This window comes from Poecilia reticulata, chromosome 16 (assembly GCF_904066995.2).
Source record: "Poecilia reticulata chromosome 16, P_reticulata-male-v2, whole genome shotgun sequence".
NCBI lineage: Eukaryota > Metazoa > Chordata > Actinopteri > Cyprinodontiformes > Poeciliidae > Poecilia > Poecilia reticulata.
The window spans coordinates 16,302,356-16,314,170 of NC_088845.1; the positions used below are offsets into that span (position 1 = coordinate 16,302,356).

Sequence of the window (11,815 nt, forward strand, 5' to 3'; positions counted from 1 at the left end):
GGTTGAAAGGACAGGAAGACGACAGGAAAAAACACGAATTCGTAAGCCCGAAGTGCTTTCTGTGTGAAAGAAAACAAAAGAATTGAGCATTCAAACAGGGATACTTTTTTTAAAAAAGGAGTAATAAACAACAAGAAAAAGCTTAAAACACCAAAAACTCCATCAATGGTTTGAACCTTGAAAGAGATCCAACCAAACACACAACCATTGTAAACGACTCAAGGAGGAAGTAGAAGACGCATTAGTATTTTGTCCAGCAGTAAGGCTTTTGGCAGCACTTAACCATAAAATTTATCTTAAAGAATAGTCTTAAAGACACTAACCACAAGTTAAACGGTTCTCCTAGACCAAAGTCCATAGACTGCAGAGAACAATCAACCCTTAAAGAATTAGTTTTTCAAATCCTGTTTAAGTGTCCATTCAGTATTTGCCATCTCTGACAGAGGTCTTGTAGTTATTTATGGAAATAATTTTTCTAAGATCCTTGCTTGCAATACACACACCACCTTCCTTGTATGTTAAACACAAATCTTAAGGGTTTGCAACACAATTCACCGTTTTGATCAGCTGTGGGATTTTCTGGGCCATTAATGCAGATACATTAGTTACTCCACTTTGTGAGCCTCATTCACTGGACTGATTCCTCCTGGCTTCATTCTTGCCACTGGGCAGGATGTGCTGCTCCTCTAAGACCTCTAATGTGTTAATAGATGCAAAGTGGTCAGTCTGCTGGGAGACGGCGTACAGTCATGTATACCAACACAACGAAGCATGTTGTTCTGCACACGTATCCATTCAGGCATAGGGAGCAGATACAGGCGGAGGAGCATTAATACGGTTTAATGTTGATATTGATTCGTCTTGGATGGCTGTTGCAGACTGTTTACAAAAGTGCTCCATCCCATCTTAGAAGTGTCTGCTGCAGATGATGGTGTTCAGTGGAGGGAAAAAAATGCCTTTTCTCAGTAATGACTCCATGTTTGTGTCCCATCCAGACGCTTTCATTTCACTCCCCGCATACTTCATCTCACCCGTGTGTTCTCCTTTTCTTTTCTTTGTCCCCCGTTCTTCCCCTGTTTTTCTCCACAGATTATCGCCAACCATCACATGCAGTCCATCTCCTTTGCTTCTGGAGGAGACCCAGTGAGTCGCCCAGCTCTCTCTCAATCCGTCTCTCGCTCTCTCTGAGCCCAGACCTCACTCTGGCTTTTTTCCATCTCTCTTCAGCCTGCATGTGCTTCCTTCCTATCTTAAGTCATTGTCTATTCCTATGAATTCCACTTACCTCATTGTTGCCTTACTAGCTCAGAGTCTCTGACCACATCACTTCCTGTCTTCTCCTTTTCAGCTTGCCTTACGATTTTAACCCTTGTCCCAACTTAGAGACTACAGCTGCTGCTTTACCCGTCTGGTTGTCTTTATCTCAGTCTTTCGATCTTAAACCTGCCCTTCATTTTTTCCTGCTATTGATTTTTCCCTTTCCTTTCCTCCTCTAACTGTGTTTCCCCTGTCTCGTTCCCACAGGATACAGCTGAGTACGTAGCGTATGTGGCCAAAGATCCAGTCAACCAGAGAGGTGAGCAAGAACAGCAGCTGTCTCTGTCCGAAACCACAGCTTTGACTCCTTTGTGGGGAATTTTTACATGAATCACCTGATTGCTGTGTTGAATTGTGCAACACATGGAAATGGAGCCTGAAATTGCGCACTCTGATTATACAGTCATCATTTCTGCCTAACATTTCCATTGAAATATAAATTAATCCCATTAGGTGCATGAAAAAGCTTATCCGCTTTATTAGGGTTGGTATTTAAAACACCGCCTACCACAGCTGTGACATTAAATACAAACGGGACAGGAAGAAAGAATACGCAACATATCAAACAAGCATACCATGTAGGGCGTTAATAAATGCTGAATATGTTAGTTAGCTTATATTAAATATCTGGCTTTGTGTCCCAAACATAGCCATCCATCCAGACCCAAGCTGATTGAGTTTACATTTTAGGTTCTTAAACCAACAATCTTCGCTGCAGTAACACAGACTTGTGGCAGCAGTGAAACAGCTGTCCTGAAAATGCTTGACGACTGAAGTGCCGCTTCTGTTTCTGTTCACCATGAAATCTTACAGAACAGGATTCAAAACCAGTTTGACCTTTCTGGCTTCAATATTAAAATAATTTAGCTGACTGAACAGTGGTTCTTTTGTTACATTTATTACCTATTACATGTGGGCTCCTACGTGGCTCTAAACATAGCCCTGTCCTTGTCTTGTTGCTCCGTGTTCCCCGGGCAACGTGATAAAGTAACTTACGAGCTTTTATCAGCAAGTAGATGATATGCAGTTATATTTCTCTTTATCCCCAGTTGTTCCTGCATCTGTTATGCCTTATTGATCCAATGTTCCTGTGATTCAGCTACTACTGATAACATTTGGGTTATAAAAATACATACTACTTGTTAGAAAAGGACTGAGAACCATTGGACTAGATAATATAAATTTAAGTTGTTGAACTGAAAGAACAAAATTAAGATTCTTGTTATTGAAAATAAGATGCAGAAAAGATAAGATGTTTTTTTTCTTTGCTTAAAGAATAAAAGGAGGTTAGAAACGTTTGAGTAGGTTCTGACAGTAATCTGTTCTTCTGCCCCATCAGTAATGAATGCAGAGGAGTTCAGAGCGTGTCAGGAAGGAGGAGCAAATTACTCATGGATCTAAATACCTCTGCAGGCTTCCTGTTGCTTTTAGCAATGACTTTAGGATTTATTTGTTTTTTTAGGTTTTCACTTGATTAAACCCCCCTTATCTTATAAATATTAATTAAATTAGCATATTATTGAAAAGTTTATTTATTTCAGTAACTTGGTTCACTTAGTGGAACGCATTACATAGATTCATCACAATCGGACTGATTGTCTTTTTTTCTTTAAATTAATGAAAACAATTTTATTGGTCTTTTAATCTAAAATAATCTATTTTTAACACAGAAATGTAGGCTTCATTAAAAGTATGTTTGATACCTGCTTAAAGGTTTTTGTTTTCTTTAAAAGGTACTTTCGCTTTGACAAGCCTCATATGAATACATATTGTGGTTTGTTGAAATTGACGTTCCACCTAGATTAAAAGTAATTTACTGTACTGTACATAAGACTCTTATGACGAGGAATTTTCCCCCAAACACTTTGAGAGTACTTGACTATTTTAATACCTTTAAAAAGGATCTTAGAATTAACTGTTTCACCGATTAAGTTACTTTATTGTATTTAAATCTTCATTTGGTCTGCTTTTCTCTTTTGTTATACTTGTTTTGCCTTCAACCCAATCACTTTTACTTCATTTAAAGAATTTAACACATTTCAGATTTTTATTTGCTGTTGGTATAAGTTGATTGAACTTCATTGCCATTTTTAAAAAAAAATTTCTTTGTAAAGTACTTTGAAAATATTGCTAAAAAGGTGCTTTATAAATGCATACATTTCTTTTTTGCATTCTCATTCTCTCTTCTCTCCTTTACCTTTTTCTCTCTCTTACTTCTTTGCTCTTTTCCTTTGCTTTCGTCTGTTTTTCTCCTTTTTTGTTGTGCTTGTTCTTTTCCGACTCTTCGCTCTTCTGTTCTCTTTCCTCATTTGTTCTTCTCTCTTCTTACTATTTCTCCTTCCCTCTTCTCTCCTGCTCTCGTTCTTGCCCTGCCTCTGATTCAATGGTGTTGCCTGTCTGAGTGCTGCATTTATTTCAAGGGCATGTTGCTGCAGACTTCTTATCTTTTCTGTGTACCTCCTCGACTGCAGCATGTCACATCCTGGAGTGCTCTGAGGGTTTGGCACAGGAAGTCATCAGCACCATCGGCCAGGCCTTTGAGCTGCGTTTCAAGCAGTACCTGAAGAAACCCCCCAAACTGGTCACACCTCATGACAGGTACAGCTCACATATAAACTGCAGCCTTTTTTTTTTTTTTTTTTTTGTAATTTCTCAGCCACTCACTGTTTTTGTTTTTTTTTCCCACTTTTTTTCTGTATTTCATTTTCTAAACATCTTGTGTTTGTCAGAATGGCTCCTTTTGATGGCTCTGCATGGGAGGAAGAAGATGATGAGGCTGTTCCTCCTCCTCCTCCTCCTTCTTCCGAGGTTCCTTACTATAATAACTTTCCTGATAAGCAGCCTCCCCCTGGTGGACTGATTGACATGAGGACCCGTCCAGGAGCAACACTGGTAAGAATGAGTGGATTAGAGAGGGAAGAAAATCTGCTTATGCCTAAATTCACCACTGGCCTGGTTACACTGCTGGTTATTAACTTGTACTTTAGTGCATTTTCAAGTCGTAGTCTTGGAAGCTGTGGCAAATGTTACTGTAACCCAGAAGGAATAAATCTGCTTCATATAATTTTTTGACCTTTTTAATTACTTTAGTAATCCTAGAATACCTACATTATTTTGGTCTTCTGGTTGTTTTTTGTTTGCAGCCCTACGGGCAGCCAGGTCAGAGTGACATTCACAAACAGCCTGTGCCTCCTCTACCAGGTGAGCTCCGTCTTTGCCTCTCTGTGCCTGTCATTCTTTGGGAATTCAGAAAGAAAAAGTGTTTTTTTTTAGTTTTTTTTTTTACTGAAGACATATATTTTAGCCCTTATAATAGGTAAATGCTGTCTTATTTTCTTCATGTTCTTTTACCTGAAAGAAGAAAATGTCTTTGTACACCTTTTTATACATTTTTATGTGTTTTTTAGTGGGTGCCAAAGAAGGAGGTCGGGAGCTGTTTGACGACCCATCATACGTGAACGTGGAAAAACCCAGACCTCCTGTAGCAGCTAATGGAAATGCTCACAGAGACGTTTTTGACATGAGTGAGTCTCTCTCGATAGCTTAGCTTAGTTTAAAATGTAATTTCTTAACTTTCTGAGCTCAAATGCACGGTTGTGTGAAATGCACAGGTGCCACAATAAAGCAATTTGCTGGGAAATTAGGAAACACTGATATGAACTGTTGTAAATGAGATGTGTGGGTTGTAATCAAAACAGAAGAATAACTGGTAATTACTGTGTGCAGAAAATAAAGGTTGTACATTAACAGTGGAAATAAAAAGCTGTTATTCCAGCAGATTCAAACTAAAAGCAGAAGCTTCTGCAAAGAGAAGCAATGAGGAAAGATATGGGACTAAATTAGCATTTTACTAAACATTATTGCAGAGCTTCAGTTTTACACATTAAATTTGCATTGTCTGCAGAATTATGATGCAGCTTGGAAGATATAGAAATTTATATTTTTAATGATTTGCGAGTGTTTGACTTGAATATTTTTCTGTTGTACAAAATATGAACAAGTATGAAAGAGAATCCATTTTATTTCCAGAAATTAAATTATTTGTACCTGTCGATCCTTCAATCCACCAAACAGTATTCAAAGTTGATCATTGGTCAGTCTGTTTGTCCACTCAAATGGTGCTCTTAATTTCATTCTCCAGTGTGTCAGCACATTCAGGACAGAGAACCCTAATCAAGACAACCATGTTGTGTTAATCTATTTATAGTTTAAATAGAGGAGGAAGCAGTTTGCCTAGTTGAGGAAAGAAGGTAAAGTGCAGGAGTTAGAGTGTAACAGCTGCAGCACAGTGTACAACTAGATGCGTTACGCAGCCCTGCTCTGCTCCTGTCAATGCATCCCAGAAGATTTGCACTTGATTCACCCTGCGGTTGCAACAAGCGACAAAATGGAGCTTGAAGATGTTGGAACAAAAGCTAAAAATGGGAGAAGTAACAATGCACCAAATGGTGCAATAAAAACAAAAGCAGCAAAAGCTCAATTAAAACATGTTGGGTTTAATTCAACCTCAGGCCTCTAATTAAAGTTGCATCTGACGCAGACACAATCCCTACGAGTTCGGCCCAGGTCAGGTAGGATGCTTAAGGTCTGATGTAAACTCTAGTGCAGCTTTCTCCTCCAGATGCAAACCAGGAGGAAGTTGTTAGCTTGTGCGTTCAGACCACAGCAGGTGAATAGTTCAAAATTTAAGTGGAGTCGTTTAATTTCAATATTGTTCTTAGTTGCACACTGGTCTGCCTGCCCAACTATTAATTAATCAATTTTTCGATCATTCTCCTGTTTATCCTAGTGAATGTATGTATAACTGGATGGAGGCTGATCCTCCATCCAGTTATACATACATATCCATTTGTTTTTCTTCCATCTGTTCATTTCTCAGTTCATCTGTCCTTCAAGCTGTCCATCAGTTTGTCTGTCCAACAAACCATCAATCTGTTTATTCCATCTACCCATTTTTCTATCTTCCATTGTGTTTATATCTTTTATCATGTCCTCTAAACCAGGCTACAATGTTACAATCTGTTTTCATTTGTTATCTTCAAGAACCGCTCGATGATGCCTTGGGAGTGTCTGGACACGCTGGCCCAACATCAGTGGTGGTACCGCCGTCGCTGGTGCAACAGCTGCAGAACGAAATCTGGTTCCACGGTAGCCTGAGTCGAAAAGAGGCGGAGAGACTGTTGACCCGAGACGGAGACTTCCTTGTGCGGGAATCTGGAACCACTCCCGGGCAGTACGTCCTTACAGGGCAGCAGGGGGGTCAGCCCAAGCACCTGCTTCTTGTCGACCCAGAGGGAGTGGTAAGTTGAGGGGGGAGTTGAAGAAGCATTACATTTTAGTTGGATGTAGTGGCGTTGATGGTAACACATGATGCTTTTCCCCACCCCTCCATTAGGTACGCACAAAAGACCACCGGTTTGGAAGCGTCAGCCACCTAATCAGCTACCACATGGACAACAGACTGCCCATTGTGTCAGCCGGGAGTGAAGTGTTCCTGCAGCAGCCAGTGGAGCGCAGGGCCTGAAGCCACACACGCCAATGAAATACTCCACCAAAAATAGGCTCTCACTCCCTCTCCAAATCCACACAACACACTCCCAAAATCATATGCTTTATTACACACGACACTACACACAGCACTCCCATGAAACGACACGAGTACAAGCCAAAATAATGAAAATATATCACCTGTTTCTCAGCAAAAAAAAAAAAAAAAAAACTCACTTTCTTATTGCTGTTTCCACATCTTCTGCCAGTCTGTGACCTGCAGTTTCCTAGAAACCCATTGGACTCACCCACCCACCACAGAGAGGCACTGCTGCATTTTCTGAACCAACTGTGAAGCAGGGAGGAGCCCTTCACCAACATCACAACAGGGCAGAAAACCGATGCAATTCTTTTTCTTATGTTTTTATGCGTTTATGAGGAGAAAAACAGAACTGCTTACGAATACATGTCATTGTTTTCTAAAATGGTTGAACTGTGGAGGAACGTGAACAGACTTGGATTGAGATGGTTGGTGTCTTTATTTAGGAGGGGAAATATTTCTTCGCTGGAGCATTTATGTTGGGGGTTGGGGGGAGGAGGAACCAGGCGGTTTCGGGGACTTGACCGAGTTCAGTTCACCCTTCAAGTCTCACCGGAGAAGTAAGCGTGACAAGACGGGCAAATATGCATACATGGGTGCACAGCTCATCTTATGAGGAGTCACTCCGGTTTGAGGACTTTGGACCTTGGAGGAAAGACTGTATGCAAAAGCTACGCTAAAGACCATCATATCCTTCATTGTGTTTTTGTATATTTTGTTCTGTAATCATGAGTCAAAAAACTTACTGGACATGTGGAGTGCAGGAAGATCCAAAACAGCTGTATCTCCCCAAACCTTTTAAACACACATGCAAATGTATATACACACCTTTACACGCCATGCACACTCTCATGTCATGCCAAAGATCATAAACTCGGTTGGTATTTGCAAAAAAGACAACAACAAAAAAAAGAGAAGCCATGACTATTAGCAGTTGTCTCTAGGCATGGGTCTGTATTATATTCTCATAATGTAAAAATCTATAATGCAGTCAAACAATGTAAAAACCTGTTAAACAAATTAGTGATGTGATGTAATTCCCTTTATTTGATACAGAATATCAACAGTTATTTCTGCTGCTGCTAAAATTACACATATTGGTTGTTACAGTTAAAATGATGTGAAAACATTTACTTTATTACTAAACTGTGATATTTTAAACTGTAGCTACATAATTAGTCAGGTAGATAGCACAGTCGGATGCGCTCCAAAACATGCGACTGAATTTGTAAAGTGTTGCGCCATGTTTTATCACCAGCTGACCTGTAATGGGCAGCAACAAGTAAACAGTTAGTGGCGTTTTGCTACTCTATTCTCGTCTCATCTGAAACCCATTCTGTTCCACACATGTTTAAAACCTTGGTACACACGAGTACTGGTTAACTGGCCCATGCCTAGTTGCATCATATTCATTTCTAAATGGGCTTGTTTTTTAGTGGAGAAATAATTTGAGGTGATTGTGCCTGAATCTTGCGTCAAAGAGGAGATTTTTAAAGTACACTGATGTCAGCCACAGAGAAAAAGAAATGGTGCATTTTGAGAAGCATGAAGGTTGCTTTTCAATGGCACTTTAGTGTGTTTGCATTGACAATCTATGAGTTATAGCTTCAGAGTAAAAGCAAAGGTGAGAAATGCTCAGCAGTCTTTAAGTAAGAGCGTTCTGCTCGCAAAAACTAATGCAGTGTATTCTGTCATTGTATTGTTTAATAAGATGAAATCATCTTTTTAACAAAAAAAAAAAATCAAAAACCTTTTGTGAAACAAAGTGGCTCTACATGACTATAGATCATTTTTTGAAGCAGTTTCGATCTTCAGTGTGCTATTTTCAAACATACAAGGATTCAAAAAAAGGGGGGGGGGGAGTTAATGCCGTTGTTTTCTTCTCCCCTCAGTTCATGACGCGTTTTATATCTTTTTCGATTGTGCCTTGTTTCCTCAATGCAGTCATGTTTTTTCAATGCAGTCACCTTATGTACTTAATTCAGACGTAGTCAACTGCAGGAGAATCTCTCAGTTTAGCAAAAACTCTGCAAAAAGTAACACCCCGATGACGACAGCATGCGGCTCCAGTGATGGCAATCTCCTCTGATGCACATTCCTGCATTCAGCTTCTAGTCACAGATACTTGATGTCACCGTTGGGGAGGGGGTGGGGCGAGAGGGAGGATATGTTTCTTGATCACCTGTAAATAACATAATTTTTTGAGTGGTCAGCTTAAATATTGTTTCTATTGTGTATTTAATGACTTACTCAATGAGGAACGCAGACTGTACAGCATTAAGGTTGTTCGCATTAGAATGTTAAGAGAGGTTGAAACCAAAAATGTCGAAATGTGAGAAGGGACCTTTTAAGTCACATGTGATCAAACGTGCGCACATACCCAGAGTGGCAACTGTTCAGATGGGTCAGAAATAGGAAAACCAGGAAGGAGCTCTGTCGTTACTTTGTGTGTGCATGTTGTGCTGGAATAGACTCAGCTGACCCTCCTGTCATTAGTGAACCGGTCCTGTGTTGTTGTTCATCACAGTTGCCTTTTGTTGCATGGAAATATGTTTTAAAAAAGATGTTTTGTTGTTCGCAGTAGTAATAGTGTCGTTGATGCTGTTTATGATTTTAAGCCAAAGGTTCTTTTTGAATTGTGTGCAAAGATATTGATTTGTACTTTATATTTTCTTTTCATTCTGTTTTCCTTTATAGGGAAACATGTCTGTTTACACCTGTAACTGAAAATATAGATTGCATACATAAATATATATATATATATGTATATATACATACATGACTGCTCTTTGTGGGTTTTAGTTGCGTTTTAGCTGATTTTGTTAATTTACTGACCTAAAATGCATTTAATTGAAATCAAAACAAAGTATCCTGCAGTGTGAACCGTGTTTAACTGTATTAACCAGAACTATCTACCAAAGCCTTGTCTAACTCTTTTGGTCTCGTCTTGGTAATCTGAGAGACACAAAAGCTCAGATTTTTGTCTTTCAGGATTAATCGAAGCAGAATCAGTCCAATCAAAAATGTTGTTTATTCCCTAGTTAATTGTGCAAGCGAAATAATGAAGCACAGATGCTGCACTAATTCTACTCTCCTATTACCAAGAAAGTAAAGTGTTATGATGAGGGGATTCACTAGTAAAATTACTGATTGAGATTTGGTATGAAGTATGAACTTAATGTACCAGAACAACCACAAAGAACAGCCACAAATTAAAAAGGAAAAAGTGCCTTACTTTAGTCATATGAGGCACTTGTGGAAGTAGCTTGCATTTCTGCCCAAGTTATTTGCCCACTTTCATCTCTGCTGCTGCTGCTCTAGTTTGTTTTTCTGCTACGACGGCTCAAGGTGGACCTTTGGATATCTGGACTTTCTTAATCTGGATTTGTTCTGGAAATGATACGTCTCACATACTGGAACAAGACAAAATTAGATAAATGTAGCATTTTGACAGTAACATTTTACCAAAAAAGTCCAGATCTCTGACTCTGTCAGGCAAAACCTTCTTGATGAGGTCCAAGGTTTGGTCAGTTTCCAAGCTCAGCTCTCAGCAACGTGTGCTCCTGGGACAGGAGCCATCACCAAGAGCTAATCACCCAATCAGAGACGGACTTGGAGTAAGGCAGCAATTTTCAGTAAAAACAGATTTCGTAATTTTTTTACACACTTTTAGACTGAGACAGCAAATGTATTAAGATACTGTAGAGATACTATCTCACAATTCAGACTCGCATTCAAGGTTTAAATCAATCAGCATTTGAAGTTACAACTATTAACGGATTATTAAGAAAACCTTTTGAGCACAAGGTTAAATGCTGCTCTTATTTTGAAGATAAGGTGAAGCCTTCTGCCGGAAATAAAGGATTATTTTGGGGACACCCGTGGTCCAGTGGGGACATTTTGAAGAACCGAGAGAAACGTTGTTCTTGTGGGTGAAGGGTCAAATCTGAGGTGTTTATGCACTGCAATACACTGCTAGAAATGTGTGAAGGTCCAACATTTACTGTCCTAAACAAAAGATGCAATGTGGGTGGGGACCTACTGGAACTCTCCCATTTGTCAGCAGAAGCTGTGACAGTGGGGTGTCCTAAGCAGTTTTTGTGTGGGGATTGAACACAGACGAGAGTGATAAACAAAGCTTTCAAAAAAATCAGCAGATGAGAAGAGAAAATCCTGGATATGAATGGAGGCAGCTGCAATTTTGGACAGTACAGGCTACCGTAGGGCTGGCCTGACCTGACAGGCATCCTTCCACATACGTTCTCACTGGCAGGTCACCTTTGCCTCTGCATCGATTCTGCTTCCCAAGCCATGCACCCTCAGCGTCCTCTTCCCCAGGCCATGCCTGCGCCCTCTTTGGGGCAGCACCTGCGGGACATGACCATGGGTCTCGGACGGGGCAAGAATTTCCTGGGAGGGAATTTTTCCTATGGTTTCATCCAGTCGGTTAAGGAGTGTCTTTATTTCCTCCTCTGCTGCTGGTGTATAAAGGAGATTCTTGACTGAAGGACCGAAAGAAAACACGAGCTGTAAACATTCGACGTATTAAATGCAATTTTAATCTGCATTTGTTTGGAGCAAATGAAGAACATTCTTGGAAAAGCTGTGGTGAGTGATCTCTTGTGCAACTGTGCTCTTACCAAGCCAAATAATATTCTTTTTTATATTTAGATCACTAAGCAAACTGTTTTTTCCTGGTGGCAATATTTCAAATCCATCCGTTTCTGTTTAAGTGTCCATATGAAGTCCATTTTGAGGTTTGAGGAATCATTCTTCAAAGCTACTTGACTGGGGTCAACATTTTAGAGCATCACTCTGAAGATCCTGGAATTTTTTGGACTGTGCTAACCTGCTTTTCCTTGATGTGCCAATAAACTAAATATTTCTACCTTTATATGCTGTTTCTTTTTA

General features: G+C 39.8%; 2 protein-coding genes across 5 annotated transcripts in view; both read left to right on the plus strand.

Annotated features, from left to right (window-relative positions):
* The window catches only part of shc1 (SHC (Src homology 2 domain containing) transforming protein 1), a 31,421-nt gene extending 21,748 nt beyond the window's left edge, over positions 1-9,673 (plus strand). For 3 of the 4 annotated variants that reach the window (XM_017309593.2, XM_017309594.2, XM_017309591.2), the window contains 8 exons: positions 1,090-1,143; positions 1,525-1,576; positions 3,789-3,915; positions 4,047-4,209; positions 4,461-4,518; positions 4,725-4,841; positions 6,361-6,617; positions 6,713-9,673. In XM_017309593.2, the coding sequence (XP_017165082.1) occupies positions 1,090-1,143; positions 1,525-1,576; positions 3,789-3,915; positions 4,047-4,209; positions 4,461-4,518; positions 4,725-4,841; positions 6,361-6,617; positions 6,713-6,841 (957 nt within the window). In that variant the 3' untranslated portion in view covers positions 6,842-9,673. The remainder of the gene's footprint in view (positions 1-1,089; positions 1,144-1,524; positions 1,577-3,788; positions 3,916-4,046; positions 4,210-4,460; positions 4,519-4,724; positions 4,842-6,360; positions 6,618-6,712) is intronic. The other variant, XM_017309592.2, reaches the window with a different exon arrangement.
* An 84-nt stretch (positions 9,674-9,757) lies between these two features.
* Positions 9,758-11,796, plus strand: lenep (lens epithelial protein). Its single transcript, XM_017309595.2, has 2 exons — positions 9,758-11,512; positions 11,638-11,796. The coding sequence occupies exon 1, from the start codon at positions 11,216-11,218 to the stop codon at positions 11,408-11,410; it is 195 nt and encodes a 64-aa protein (XP_017165084.1). The 5' UTR covers positions 9,758-11,215; the 3' UTR covers positions 11,411-11,512; positions 11,638-11,796.
* Positions 11,797-11,815: the final 19 nt, after the last annotated feature.

Bases quoted from the DNA above. Each gene is read 5' to 3' on its own strand.
- lenep (XM_017309595.2), top strand. From the start codon at position 11,216: ATGCACCCTCAGCGTCCTCTTCCCCAGGCCATGCCTGCGCCCTCTTTG.